Raw genomic sequence first — 15,758 nt, 5'->3', positions numbered from 1 at the left:
AAACACCAAAGCTCCAATCCAATTGCAATCTATAATCAGAAAACCCCAAGCTTTGCAGATGAGCCACTCCCAGTTTTTAAGATAACTTATCTTTGATTAAGTGTGAAAAAACATAATATAATTTAATTTGAAATAATCTTCCCCTTGCTACAATATGTTTTGCTATATTTATAGGCAAAGAAAAACCCGAAACAACTAACCTTTGCTTCACAACAAAGCAATCTAAAGTAAATTCATCTTTCTTTTATCACAGGTCAAATTGCTATATAAATCTATCTAGAGCCTTTGCCTGGCTTTATTTGTTCTAAATTCTAATTGCCTTAAAAATCCAAAATTCTATCAATTGACAATGAAACTAAGAAATCTAAAACAAAATCCTTCTTTACCAATTTGCATGAATATATTTTCTCTAATATCCTTTATTTTTATTTTGTATTTTGCTACATCTTCGTGTGTTGTGTTCAGCCCATTACATGAGAAAAGCAGAGTCTCTTGTTCACTCCAAAAATACTTCAATACGGTCACCAATCCTATCATTAATATCTATGAGCCTCTTTCCTTTCTCAAAATTACCCTTCTGATTGCTAGCAGCCTCATCCAACATTGACTTAAGGTTCAGACCTGCAAAACCTGTGATATGGAAAACGGAATCAGATAATCAGTCAAGAAATAGATGGAACCCATCCATACCTTGGTTTCATACTGATTGTCTTTAATACCTGGAATGATGTTTGTGATGCCTTCCAAGAAACCGGCCTGCAAGGAAACATTTAACAGAACATAAGAACATGTACAAAAGGTAATTAACAAATGTGAACTCTGACCAAGTATAAACTTACCGGAATCCTGACATCAAGCTTTTCAAATCCATCGGGTGAGGTAATTTTTACCCGCAATGAACTTGCCCAGATTCCAGAAACAGGTTCTCTTCCATCATCAGAGGTAGATTCCTGAAGAACATATGGAGTTATCACTTCCACATTGGTGTCCTGACAGTCTTCCTGTCCTCTCTCAGTTTGTTGCTCAGATTTGTTTGTCGTCATTGAAGAAAGAAATGTAGATACATTATCATCTGTTATTGATCCTGTTATTTGATTCAAATCTGCAGTCGTCATTAACATTAGAATAATGCTGCTAAATTACAATCCAGGTTTGTACAAAATGCACATTCTTTTGCATGTTAAAGAAATGTTGGGAAGAATCGTGCACCATTTTTTGGAACAAATGGATGTTCATTTATAGAATACCGCTTCTCTTCTTCATAGTAATTGTTAAATCCTATAACTTCTTTAATTTCCCCAAATGATGGTAGACTTGCAGGGGGCGGAATGCGACCACCTTTAAGGGCTGACAAAGCATCCTGCAACATTTTTTCATGTATCCCTCATGATCAGTACTACAAACTATCCAAAAGGAAACTCCAAACATACCTGTTCCCTGAGCATAGATGTACAATGTTTATTTTATGCAGAACATTTCATATCATGGATTGCAATTAACATTTAATACAACTCAAACTGCATACAGATGTAGGCATTTTCTCTTAAGGAAGAAACTCTTTACATTGCTTCTAACTGGTTTAGATCTATTTCTAATATTTATTTTCCAAAAAATCTAACATTTTTAAGTTTAATCTGCACAAATTGTATTCTGTGAAATTGTGTCATATCTAGAACCACAAATTATTTTCTTATATGCCAACGATACAAATGTATCATAAATATGGTAGTGATGTTAAAGCTGAACCCTGGCAAACAATGTTTCAAGATCTGCTTTTATTAGGTAACATATAAAGAGGTGCAACATTTAGGATTTTACTGCGAAAAAGCTCTCATAAAAGCCAGTATGGGGCTCATATACCTAAGAGTAAACTTCAAATGCCCTTTACATGGGTAATCAAGGTTTGAATAAAAAAAAAATTTTATAGTCTTGGCCAATCCAGCACTAATAAGTTTAAACTTTTATAGACTAAAACTATTTACATTTGAAACAAAGAGATATCTTATGTCAATGATGTGGGGAGATAAACTATGCAGACATTTCTTATTTACTTTAAGCACAATCTTGTTTCTGGCTGATTATAAATTTGAAAGTCATGTCTTCTGGCTCAAAACATAAAACACCTGCTTTAGACTTAGTGAAGAGAAAAGAAAAGCCTGCATCTGTAATGCTATCAACAAAATTGGTAGTGTACAGTAGAAACAGTTCTCATTAAAAGATTACACCAAATTTCAAGCAAACTTTTATGAAATATTAGCAGGTGGCAAACAGAACCATCAAAGACCGCATACAAAGTCACTAAACTTATCATCTCTTTACAGATTTGTATTACTTAAGTTCTCATATATCTACCACACATGATAAAAGCCATTTATTGACCATGCATTAAACTATGTATAAACCCTTTGAGTATAATGGATACAAACTAGCATATGAATGGCCATGCAATGCCATATTCCATAGATAATAACTCAAATCATTATGTTGTACAATACAACATAAAAGGCCATGAGAAGTTTCAATGTTGTAACAATGCCATATTCCATAGATAACTACTCAAATCATATGTTGTACAATACACCATAAAAGTGCATGAGAAGTTTCTATGTTGTAACAAATGCTAGCATGATACCTGCATTGCTCGAATGGACACCCCAAGCAAGGAAAGAGGATAGCTAATGATTTTAAATCCAATCTCCTCTAGTTCAATTGGACTCAATATAGGTGTTTTCCCACCACCTTCGAGCATATTTGCCTACAAAGAAAAATACATCTGTCAAGAACACAACCAAACAATGAGATATAATAAGTATCCCAATGCCATCTCATAATAAAATAGAGGCAATTATAGAAGAAACAACATATATTTCTACAAATTCTTGATTGGCCATGCAAAAAAGCTTTTCCAATTTATTTTAATGCTTCCAACAAAGGAAAATGTAGAATCTCGTGAAAGATTAAAACAGTCATGATTATTTCCAACCATAAAAAGCAAGAAAACAATCTTGAGGTTGACATCTGTTTTTCTAGTGGGTAAACCATAAGACAATGTTTTTGGCCTGCCATAACAATAGAGGTCACATGGGAAACTTCCCTTCTAAATCTAGAAACTCAGAAACTGATGAGAATCTAGCTCAAGTTGGCAGCCAAACACACACTTAGAAATGGAAAACATGCCTAGCCAGCAAACCACACCCAAGGCAGCAATCACACCTAGACAATCCACCACACCCTCAAAGGCTATTGGATAAGATAATGATTGTATTTAAGGAGGAAGTCTAAAGTTGATGACAATACTACCATCATCTAATCGACCAATTAAAGAGTACAATCATTATTAGCAATTGTATCTGTTACCAGCATGTATTTAGAATAGATGAAATTGATTAAGGCATATAAGATAAAGAGAAGCAAGCTATCAATGTAATCCATGTGGCATCAATGAATGACAATGAACAGGGATAATGATCATGAACAGTATTGATGATGGATATAGATTCTCCTTATCAAAGAAGAAGTAATATGTAAACCAAATATCATTACAAGAAGATTGACCGAGACAATCTAGCAAGCATCAAGTAAGAGAGAAGATCAATGTAGTTCAAAGATTGTAACTCATTATATCAATTGATCAATCATCAGTGCTAACAGCATAACATCTGGTCAACCATAATATCGACTTTACTAAACATTGGTAAGCAACAATCATAATACAATCTCTTGTGGAAAGGCACAATAATAACTAAAACAGTGATTATATCTTATCAAAGGCAAACCCATTGGCATGAGTAACAGTGATTGATATGATCGTCAAGCATTCTTAATTGATGATTGGATAATCAATGTCATGATTAAGTTATGAGAGGGCCAGTAACTACAATAATCAGGTTAAGATAATGTGTGAAGAAATCATCTGGTTGATAATCATGAAAGGATGTGTTTAACACAAAGGCTGATCGATCACATAATGAGAGGAAGAAAATCAAATGGATGTCTTATGAAGAGCCAACTACATATGAAAAGCTGCAATTAAAGAAACAAGTCTAAAATTGTTACGAGGTTAAGTTATTAAGAATTGATTATGAAGAGACACAAAACATTGTATGAAAGGGGAGATAAATAGCCGTTACAAAGAATGGGAAGTTTGAAGAGAAATAGGACATGTCTCTGCCAAGTGACTTATCATATCCATCAGCAAGTATAAGAAGGCATTCAACATCACTCCACCAAGCATCATTGGACATTTACCGCTTCTAACTATTCCAGATTTGGATCTTCTTTGTAAGAGCAAGGGCCTTGTGGCATTATCAGTTGCAAGCAATAATAGTGGAGATTAGAGATGGTACCAAGGGATTGTAGATATTGAAATTTGTATATGAGAAACAGGGTCCATTATCAGGTTTCAAGCAATTAATTCATCATATATCTCCCCAAGCATTATTTACTCCTAGTTTTGGCCAACTTTCTGAACGCCAAGAAGGTCCTCCTGCCTTGCATGACTCGAACATACCTCCTTCATTAACCAATCCCAACATGAAGATGCCCAGTTGCAATTCAAAAGAAGGTGATCCACATCTCCTCATCATTCAAACACACTGGGCATATATTAGGCTGTTCGATGCCAATTGTCTTTAGCCTATCACAGATCATGATTCTTTTATGCATAGCAGTCATAGGAAAGCTCTGGCTTTTGGAAGAATGTTTTTGTTTCAACACAACCTATTTGACCAAGACTTCTCTACTGTAAACGCCCTCTAAATTTTGAAACCAAGCTTCACAAAGTAGTTACCTGGTTTGGAACCAATACAAATTATTTGATCTTTCTCCTCGGAAATATATTATTTTTGTCTAAGATTGACTTTTTGGTTTTGTCTATCTCATGGTGTTCAAAGTTTATTTTGATCAAAGTTGCCAAATTCCTCCCTAGTGACCCAAGTTCCCGATTTGGTCCAGCCAAAAGTCTGGTCTGGATGCAGGCCGACCAAAAATCTGTCAGAAACCTGTAAATTTGACCTAAATTCTGTCAAAAGAACCCGGGCAAACTTTTGTCATTTCTACAGAAAATAATGAATTCAATAGTAAGGCCCCAGCCAAATTTAGCCAGAAACATGATTTCTTAAAATGTTTTTAACTTTTAAGGTTTTTTCTGTCTATTTTAGTCAGAGTTCCGAAAATCCAACTCAGCTACAACTTGGCAATGACTTAGCAAACTGAAGAAACCCTTGAAATTATATACTTTTATAATTGTGTGTGTGTGTGAAATTATATATCATATTCCATGGCGGCCAAGTCATAAAAACTCCGCAAGATCTGCTCGGCTCGGCAACTTGGAGCACTTGCACAACTTGCAAAGAATCATGGAAATCCGATTTCAGTCAATTCGACCCTACAGCACTGAAATAGACCACTAAAAAGGCCAAAAAGGTAAAGCATATGTCATTTGTGCATTTGTGAATGGAAAAGAAACTTCTTGCATCCATTGCTAACCTTTCTTGTTTTGCTGTCATTGCTCAAGCAGTGTTGAAAGGTGATAGTTACATGCTCTAAAGCTGGTTTGTGAGCTATTCCTACGTGGTTGAAAGTGTGAAGAACTTGTCAAAGACATTGAAAAGGAAGATTTCAACAAATGAGGTAGATTTTTGTTGATTTTATTTGTTTTTTAAAAAATTTCTCTGCATTGTTTTACCAAAATTAAATGAGCTCTCTAGAATTTTTTAATTGTTTTTTCGTTTTCGTTTGTGAATTTGTATGTTGTTTATGGATTCATAGAATGGCATGTGCTTCTAGAATTGGGAGCTCCCAGTTCAAAATAGACTTGGGCTCTCCACTATGGAAATATGGGGAAATGGTTTGGCGAATGCCTAGTGGATGAGATTTCATTTGGATTTGCAATTATTGCGAAGAGGAATATAGTAGCTCTTTTAGGAGAGTGAAAACACATTTGCGGTTTATCCCTTGAAAAGGCATCAAGTTTGTCCACACAAGCCAGAAGTTGAAAGGCAGCCTCCAATTTAAATCCTTCTTGCAAAACATTTTGTATTGATTTATTGAAGAGAAAAGACAAGAAGATGAAGCAGCTAGGAATCCAATTGTTTATCCTTTGGAAAGGTCTAAAAGTAATAAAACATTAAAGGCCTCTGGATCTATGGCTAAATTTTCCACTTACATTGAAAAAACTGTAGAGGACCACCCAATCTGCATGTTCCTCAAGAACTGGTAACAAATAAGAGAGCAAAGGGGCCCTTGGAAATGTCATTTCCCAATAAAGCTAGAGGCATTGTCAAGCAAGACATCGTAAGATGCATCTATCCAAAAGGATTGGCATTTAATGTTGTCCACTCACCATATTGGCAAAAAATGGTGAGATCAATTAATAAGGCTCCAAAGGGGTTCAAGGGCCCACATTATGAGGTGTGCACCACTTTATTGGACAAAGAGGTGAAACATGAACAGGCTTCCTTATAGCCCATCATGGATTCATGAATTGAAATAAGTGTCCATAGTATATGATGGATGGAAAGATGTAAGAAATTGTCCTTTGGTCAATGTTATTATTGTGTCCACGAGAGGTACAATGCTTTTGTGAGCAATAGAATGTGAAGGGGAGGTGAAGGATGGTCCATTCATTGGAAACATTCTCATCCAAGCCATTGAGCAAGTTGGTTATCAAAATCTTGTTCAAGTGATAACGGACAATGCCAAAAATTGTAGGGTCGTCAAGTTATGTGTTGAGGTGCGCTATAATCACATTTGTTTGTAAACCTTGTGCTGTCCACTCACTCAGCCTAATACAGCAAAAAAATGGCAAGAAAATTGAGAGGATCAAACAAATGTATGAAGATCCCCAGGAAATTCAAATGTTCAATACAAAACATGACATGTCACAAGCTCTTGAAGGGAAGTTTAATTTTTAAAATTTAAATATGCTTTAGTCTTTAGTTTAGTACACTAGCATATTTTTAATTTAGCTATAGTTTAATTTATTATTGTTTTGATTTTGAAATAGGTTGTTCAGACCCATTTTTCCTCCAACACTATTGTTTTGAGATGCCTTGTGAAGGTTAAATGTGACATTGTCTAGAGTGGTAACTAGTGCTAATTGGAGCATTTGGAAGCAATCTAGTAGTACAAGGGCAGTTGCCATTAAGGCAATGATACTAGATGACTCATGATGGGGTCGTCTTGAGTACATCCTAAGATAGGCCTTGTTTGGGTGAGGTACATGATGGTATAGGCTCCATGATTGAGGATATTCGAAAAATCATAAATGAGAACAAGCAAGATCCTAAAGAAACATTCTTCAACGAACTACTAAAAATCATGGTGGAGAGGTGGAGCAAAATGACCACCCCTTTGCATCTCTTTGCCTTTGCATTGAACCTTAGGTACTATACTTGTTGTTCCTTAGCACGAGTAGAACTAAATTTGCCCCATATGCAAATTCTAAAGTCAGTCACGGGTACAAGGAAGCCCATTGTAGACTCTTTTCTGATCCCATACGACCTATGATGGGGTCTAAATTCGGGAGTTTCACAAGCACCAATGATTGTGGTCATGCCGCTTTTGAAGACAAGAATAATGTTGATGCTCAAATGGCAGTACTTTAATGAAGAAATATACCAACACTGACAATTTGTTGCCATCAAAGTTCTTAGCTCTTAAGATTTTAATTTTTAAATTCTCGCTGATGAATATTGAACATATATTTAAAAAAGTTATTCAAGAGTCTTTACTCTCTAATTTCAAAATTAAAAATCCTGATAGGTTTTTAGTACATAATTCGAGAGAAATTGGACCACATACTCCATCAAAATGTAATAGACTACATTCGAAGAAGGCAAAAGACTTGGTCTATGTTCATTCGAACTTGAGGCTGCTAATACACAAAGACAATACCTACCAAAAAGGGAGACAAAGCATTGGAATGTTGAACTAGAGCATGCAGAGTTGGATGATTTGATTGTCCAACTTGATGCACTTGTAGTTGACGATAATGCTCCTGAGCTATCTAGTGATAGTGAGGCTGCTCCTGAGGCTGAGATTACTAATGTTGATGCCACTATCATTGTTTGTGCTTCTAATTTTCCACAATAGGAGGATATGTTGGATAACTTTTCATGATATTTGATCAGTGGTGGCTGATTATTAATGTTGAGATTATTAGCTTTGAACTGAAACATTGATATACTGATGTATTTTGGCATTTTGCAATGTCATTTAGACTAAAACATTAATACATATAGTAGTGTGTTTTTCTATGTTGTTTTACGATTAGCATAGTGGTGTATGAACATATTTTCTGCTATATATGTATGTGTGTGTGTGTGTTTTATGAACCCACCACAAAAAAAAATTGAATGCATTCGACCCAAATTTCAAACCCAAATGCAAACCAACACTAGTACTGGCAACTTAGATTTCAATCCAAACATTGTCTAGTCCACTCTCCACTCCTCCAATCAAAATTTAATCAGCAAGCACCTCTCCCAACATGTCGGTAGCACTTGGAATCCATGGATAATGATTTAGAAGTTCTGCAATTGGGATTTCTCCATTTAAGGAGTCAAACCAAAATCTAGCTTTCTTCATATTCCCAATTCTCCAAGAAACATGATCGGTAATTAACTTCTACTCACCCACACAGACCAACTTGAGAAGCCATCATAGGAATTTTCCCGACTAATAATTTTGTTCAAATATTCATTATCTAGATTTTTTTTTGCATAATTTTGAACCAAAGCTGTTTTGGGTTTTTAAGAATTTTCAAAGATAATTTGGCTCCCAATTTGACGTTTTGAAAGCTTATTCTTCTCATCCCAACACCACCCATCTCTTTTGTAGAACAAGCTACATCCCAACTAACTAATGGAATATTTTTCTAATCTTTTTCTCCTTTGCTTAAAAAACATTTCGGATATCTTTCCAGATTACTATTGGCTTTTGAAGTGATCCTAAAATAAGACAAGGTATTTATAGGCACCAGTACTAAAACTGATATAATCATGAAAATCCTACCTACCAAAGACAAACATTTATTCTTGCAAGCATTTTCTTTAATCCAACAATTTGACAAAACATCTTCCCAGTGTGTTGTTCTGCCAGTCCAATAAAAGCAAAGCCCCAAGACATCTGGATGAGTACCAACTAGAAATCCCAAATTCGTTAGCTATCTTTCTTTGTTTCTTAGTGTTGAATAAATACACCTCTGAATCTATAGTTCCTTTTATAACCCCTCCTCTAATTGAGGCTTCACACAAAAGCATTATATCACCGATGAACTAAATGTGGGTAATAGACTCAAGCCTATTGTCAAATAATTACCTTTCCATCTGCCTTCAATTTTGGGTGGTTTGAAATATCGACAAAAAACCTCTACCATAAAGACAAACGGGAAGGAGGACAATGGCCCCTCAATCTCAAACCATTCCAATTTGGAAGAGGCCATAAACTAAACCATTGACCAAAATAGAATACCAGAGTAGACATACAAGTCAAGATAATGTCAGCCAACTTTTGCAATAACCAAATTTAGCCATAACTACCTACAAAAAGTTCCATCAAACGCTGCCATAAGCCTTACTAACATCCAACTTTATTAACCTCGCTCTCATATTTTAAGACTTGATGAAATGCATCACTTTTTATACCACAATGATACTGTCAATTATCTCCCTCCCACAACCAAACATGTTTTGTTCATTTTAAGTCAATTTCTCTGAAGTCCTTTTCAACCTAATAGGTTAAGTTTCCCCAATCCATAATGATATGCTTGTAGGCTTCTAGATTAACTGTATGCATCTTTTGAATCAACATTTCAGATCATACTTCACTATACATCATCACAATAGTATGCAAGGGAAATCCCTCTTGCATACTATCCTAATGATGGATCACGGAGTATGATCTAGGACGTTGATTCAACAAGATGCACACAATTAATCCATATGCTTACAAGCATACCTTCTCAACCTATTTCTCATGGCTTTGGAAATGACTTGCACTGAATCGCACAAAGAAATGGGATGGTAGCTTGCAAAATCTTTACATGCAGGCATTTTTGGGATGAGGGTATCACAATGTTATTGAAATCTTTGACAAAACACTTGTGCATTCTGAAATCTTCTACTAACCTCTCGAAATCAGTACCCATAAATTCAAAACTCTCTTGAAAAAAAATTAAAGGAAACCTGTCAGGGACAAGCAACTTCTCCAGATTCAACTGGAAAGTTGCACTTAATTTTCTTCTAATGTGAACAGCTTCATCAACTCCAAGTTGTCCTCTTGTGAAATGCTTGTGGAATAGGCTGCATCAAACTATCAATTGGAACATCTCTATTACCAGCCACCAACATCGATTGGAAGAATATCTCGACCTCCCTTTCTATTTTTGATCTGTCATGAACGACCATGCCATCTTGTAAGGTAATCTCATTTATTCTATTTTTTCCTTTCTATTTATGCATGGAATAGGCTGCATCAAACTATCAATCAGAACATCTCTATTACCAGCCACCAACATTGATTGGAAGAATATCCCCACCTCCCTTTCTATTTTTGATCCGTCATGAACCACCATGCCATCTTGTAAGGGAATCTCATTTATTCTATTTCTTCCTCTCTGGGTTTTGACTGATGCATGGATATATTTTGTGGTATGTCTCCTGCTCTCAGCCAATTTTCTCTAACCTTTTCCTTCCAAAACTCTTCCTCTCCCTAATTTTTCACTATGGTTATTCTTTAGCTCTTTTTCCTTAACAAAATCCTCCGCTGTTATACCATATTCTATAACCTTTTCATTTGAAAATTTTAATTGTCTCTAATTGTTCTTCGCCAACAAATATGTTTCTAAAACTTTATCTATTCTACGAGTTTATTTTGGTTTTAATTAAAAAAAAAAGGCTTAGAGTGTACCTTTAGAAAAAATGCTTTATTTTCACAAAAGCCATAGCAATTTGATGAGATTAGGATTCCACCAACACATATTTTCGAACTTGAAATACCTTTTGGCTGGTTTTTCACTCATTCCAATCTCCAATTGAATAGGGAAGTAACTTGAGACAAAGATAGAAAAAATTTGAGCCTCAAGAGCATAGATATCCTTCATCCACCCTTGGCCCAACAAGAATCTATCTGGATACTCTAAAATATTTGTGAAACCAACCTCCTATTTGTCCACATGTGTATTCCACTTTTGATTACACAATAAGTCAAAGAAGAATTACATACAAACTCTCTGAAATCTAAAATAGTTTAGTTAATCTTGATATCAACGCTACTTTTTCCACTTAAATCAAGAGTAACATTAAAATCACAACCCACCATAATAAATTCACTATTAGTTATATTTATCCTTCATTCCAATTGATTCCAAACCTTCACCTTATCCTCTGTTTTCATTGGGTCATAAACATTAAGTATGATGCATTCTAGATTGTTCAATAATTTTTTACCAAAGCACATTATCTAGGTTTGGTAAGAATCAATTAATTGGGTGTTGATCATGTTTAGGACCCACATGATCCCCAACCCACCAGAAAAATCATTTGCCTCTGACAAATCACCAAACCATTGCGTACATAACTTGACAAACTTTTCCACTTCTTTATTTATCTTGGTTTCCTGAAGCAAAAATAATGTCTACCAAAAAATTTCCCATGTGACACTTTACCAAGCATCTCGTGTCAAAGGCCTCCCTAATATTCCACATTATAACCTTCATTTTCCTTGAAGGAAGGACTTCGCTAACTTGGATTCATTAAAAAAATTACCGATGTTTTTTAAACCCTTTTCTATTGCACAATCCTATCTTTTCTTCTTACTTGATTTTCTCTCTTCCATTTTGTGGTTTGCTCAAGAGTTTTGTTGCTAATTAGCTAATGTTTCAAGGATATACTTCCCCAAATTCATCATTATTGATGAATTCCTCTAATGAGTCCAGATTTTTATCCTCTAAATCCTTCTTTTCATTGCCTCTATTGGGGATTGATGATTATGTTATATTCATACAAATCTCTTGAGTGTGACTTTCTTCTCATTGCTTCCGCCTTTGATTAGTCTTTTGTTCTAAATTTTGTTTATCCATTGAGCAAGTTTCAAGGAAAGAATATTTATCTAGCTCTACTCCCTTATCATTTTTTTTCATTCTTTTCTTTATCAAGTTGAATCAGGATTTTTGTATTATTGATTGGTTTCTTTGGGTTGTTAGCTTCTTGCACATTTTTTTGGAACCCATCTAGTAACCATTTTTGGGAAAGTTTTGCAATCTTTTCTTTATGATCCCTTCTCCTATATCCGAGAGAAAGTCTTTGTTCTTCTTCGATCTTTGCCTTTTGTAACCAATGTGCTCCATCAACACAAAGTTGGATTGTACTTGGAGTTCTCATTGTGTCCAATTGAATTCTTGCATATAAATATGAATCTCTACAATGTCCACATCCAAATCAATTAAGATTTCTAATGTCTTTCCAATCTTCACCAAGCATTCCTCCAACGGATGCTCCATGTGAAAACTATATAGTCATATCCAACGCGGGTGATTATAAGGATTCAATTTGTCACGATTAAAGTTAGGGAATCATTTTTTTAATATAAAGACACATCTCACCCAACTTCCATAAGCCCCTACATAATCTTCTTCTTTTCCTCCAAATTCACAAAGATTACAACAAAAAATCCCTTCAAAAAATTTTACATTTTTTTTTGTTTTTCATGTTTTCTCGATTCATACCCCAAATTATTCCCTTGTTGAACATGATCCTATAAATCTGCAAATTATTGTGACTTCCTCCATTAGAAAATTATCAACACCCATCTCTAAGTATATATCCACTATAGGATATGTTTAATGGTCCAATTCAATGTTGAACATTGCTACCATCTCTGATTTCATCTTCATATTATTTTTCCCCTTCATCCTTTTGCTCCTTTCATTCCATCTCTAATAGAAGTTGATGATAAAATGGGAAAAAAGATGGAAAATGCTAACATCAGTAGAGGCTTGTGACATTTACTGCAAAAGAACCCTGGAAATGCCCTGGGAGACGAATACTTTAGCCACTAACCTTCCACTTGGTAGGTGCCAACCAACATGGCATCAAGTCGTCGGGAAAACTCATGGCACAAAAGGTATGATTGGGGCAAAATAATTCCTCTTGAACTTTGTGGTCATCCCATTGCACAAAGTGTATGATGCATTACTTGTGAGGGATATCTAGTTGTAAATGCAGATTACAACTGGAAGTGGAACACATCTCAATGGAGAGCAAGAGGAAGTATGTCATCAACCTAATCAATCAAGCAATATGTGAAGAGTTGGCATCACCCAAGTCAAAGTTAAAGATGGATAATCAGAGAAAAATAAAGAAAGAAAACAAATTTAATTGACTGATGAAGTGGTGTTCGATCTTGAGAATTGTTCTAAAGATGAGAGAAGTTCCTTCAAAGGATTGTTTCACAAGAAAATGGACTATGAGGGACTTTCATCAATGTGTAATTTTCTTGAAGCTATAGCTCTCAATGAAGAGCGACCAATGAAAGCAAGTAAAATTATGGATGATACATGTGACAATTAAAGGAATAGGATATGTAATTTGGAGCATATAAATAGTTGTTAAGGGAAATCAACTTCACTATAAATTAACAAGAAAAGAAAAGAGGAAATTAGGACAGATAGAAACTTTTGAAAAAGGATAGCTAATAAGTGAGGATTTTATTTAAAAGGAGGCATCAAAATACTATGACCACAGAAAATGCATTGACTAAGTTCCCCTCCCACTATACAACCATTTCAGTACAATATTGTATCAACCTTGCATATTAGTGCCAATGTATGAACCTTGTATATTAGTACCAATGTATAGCCTTCACTATCACATTTCGTACAACCACACTTCCAACACTGTATGACCCTTAAAATTGGTACAATCGGCCACTTCCAAACCATACATCTTGGTGAAATACAACAATCATTGAACCATTTAGTACAACCAAGCATACAATACATACAACATTCATTATTCTTCATGATACGGCAACCTCTTGACACTATATGGCTGCAACACCTCTATGGAAAAGCAATATGACATGTATGTAGTAAGTTAGCATGGCATCATTTTGATAAAATTGTACAATGGCTTTATAAGATCATAGCACACCCTCATTATAATATTGCACAAATCTCATGAATTTACATTGTTCAATAGTGCCGACTGCCAACTGTCAATGTTACAAACCAGGATATAATCAATGCAATAATCAAACCTTTAGCAGGAAAGCACAAAAAAACCCAAATACAAATTTACTCTGGGAAAACCTGCCTACTTGAGGGAGAGGAACCCAGACCACAAAATGATGAGCTCTTTATTGAGTTCTCAAAACAATAACATAATTACAATTACTTCTTGTTAATGATTGAAGCAGTCATCAATCAACCAATAAGCCTAATATATCTCCTTTACTGAGTGAGCACTTTGACTGCATACAACAAAAGACTTGAGTATCTCACAGATACTATCAATCTCGAGAGATTATTTACAAAATAAAAATTTATCATTCACAATCTAAATCTTTGATAATACACCTTACCAAAAACTCACTATTACAAAATGCTACTTTAATGCTTCAATCTCAGCATCTCCTTTGTTGCTCACATACCCAGCTAACACGCATCCTCTATTGTCGATAATATCATTTACTCTAAAAAAGCCCTATTCCCTTACGATAGACAAGGAGTCCAAAGAGTGTGATTGAAAGGTCACTATCCAAAAGAAGCATTACCAAAATGTAAAGGAACTCTTCTGTAATTGCTAGAGTTGGCAATTACAAACTTAGAAAAAAACACATGATGGTCTCCCAATATGATGGTCAACTTGAAGCCATGAACCATTGCAGCAACCCATGATAATGCTAGTTCGTGCAGTGATGGAACCAAGTCATCATGTGACTCTGTAGTAGCAAAGATAAGAAGAATAGGACTCGAATAAATACAAGATTTGTTTCAAGTCGAAACTGAAAACACCTCTTAAGGCCAACGCAGACCATAACTGATGCCTTGATAACTTACAATAACGAAGAGAATATAGAAACAACTCGATGCCAATAGCACAAGTTATAAGATATTTCCAAGAGATATGAACTCATATCACATACTGAAATTGCAGATCATCACAAGTATGAAATATATTTCTCGCTGCTACTAAAGACATTAACACTCCCTCTTAGCAAGGGAGAGATCATTCATATATCATGGTTCCTCTCAACCCAACAAACACAATGAAGCTGCAACCAGAAAATGTCAAGAACAAAAATCTCATCAAAAAAATTCTCAACATAATATTGTCCTCTCAGCATGACATTCACCATGGCTATTCTCAGAGGATGAAAGAATAGAAAACAAAGCCATGTATTCTCTTAGAAGATATCCACCGTGACTACTACCAGAGGATGGATCCACCGTGGCTGCTCCCAGAGGGTGGAACAAGGGCTTTCACATCAAAATTATCTCACAGAGAAGTATACATGAACAAGGGATCGCACCTCAAATTTCTCCATCACAGAGAAGAACTCATTAACAAGGGGTTGCACCTCAAACTTCTCTCTCGTAGAGAACTCACTAATAAGGGATTGCACCTCAAACTTCTCTCTCACTGAGAACTCGTTAACACGGGATTGCACCTCAAACTTCTCCCTCATTGAGAAGAACTCATTAACAAGGGATCGCATCTCAAACTTCTCCCTCACAAAGAACTCATTAACATCTA

The 15,758-nt window shown here is 35.3% G+C and overlaps 1 protein-coding gene across 2 annotated transcripts in view; it reads right to left on the bottom strand.

The window, feature by feature from the left end:
* Window positions 1-389: 389 nt before the first annotated feature.
* LOC149562485 (uncharacterized) overlaps window positions 390-15,758 on the bottom strand; it is a 118,554-nt gene continuing 103,185 nt past the window's right edge. For both annotated transcript variants that reach the window (XM_089825971.1, XM_089825972.1), the window contains 5 exons: window positions 2,633-2,755; window positions 1,210-1,360; window positions 840-1,102; window positions 720-756; window positions 390-630 (listed from right to left, as the gene is read on the bottom strand). In XM_089825971.1, coding sequence (XP_089682097.1) covers window positions 497-630; window positions 720-756; window positions 840-1,102; window positions 1,210-1,360; window positions 2,633-2,755 — 708 coding nt within the window. In that variant the 3' untranslated portion in view covers window positions 390-496. The remainder of the gene's footprint in view (window positions 631-719; window positions 757-839; window positions 1,103-1,209; window positions 1,361-2,632; window positions 2,756-15,758) is intronic.

This window comes from Cupressus sempervirens, chromosome 4, assembly GCF_028749045.1.
Source record: "Cupressus sempervirens isolate cs-2001-9-10 chromosome 4, ASM2874904v1, whole genome shotgun sequence".
NCBI lineage: Eukaryota > Viridiplantae > Streptophyta > Pinopsida > Cupressales > Cupressaceae > Cupressus > Cupressus sempervirens.
The sequence above is the reverse complement of the archived record's forward strand: the minus strand, read 5'-3'. Positions and strand labels throughout refer to the sequence as shown.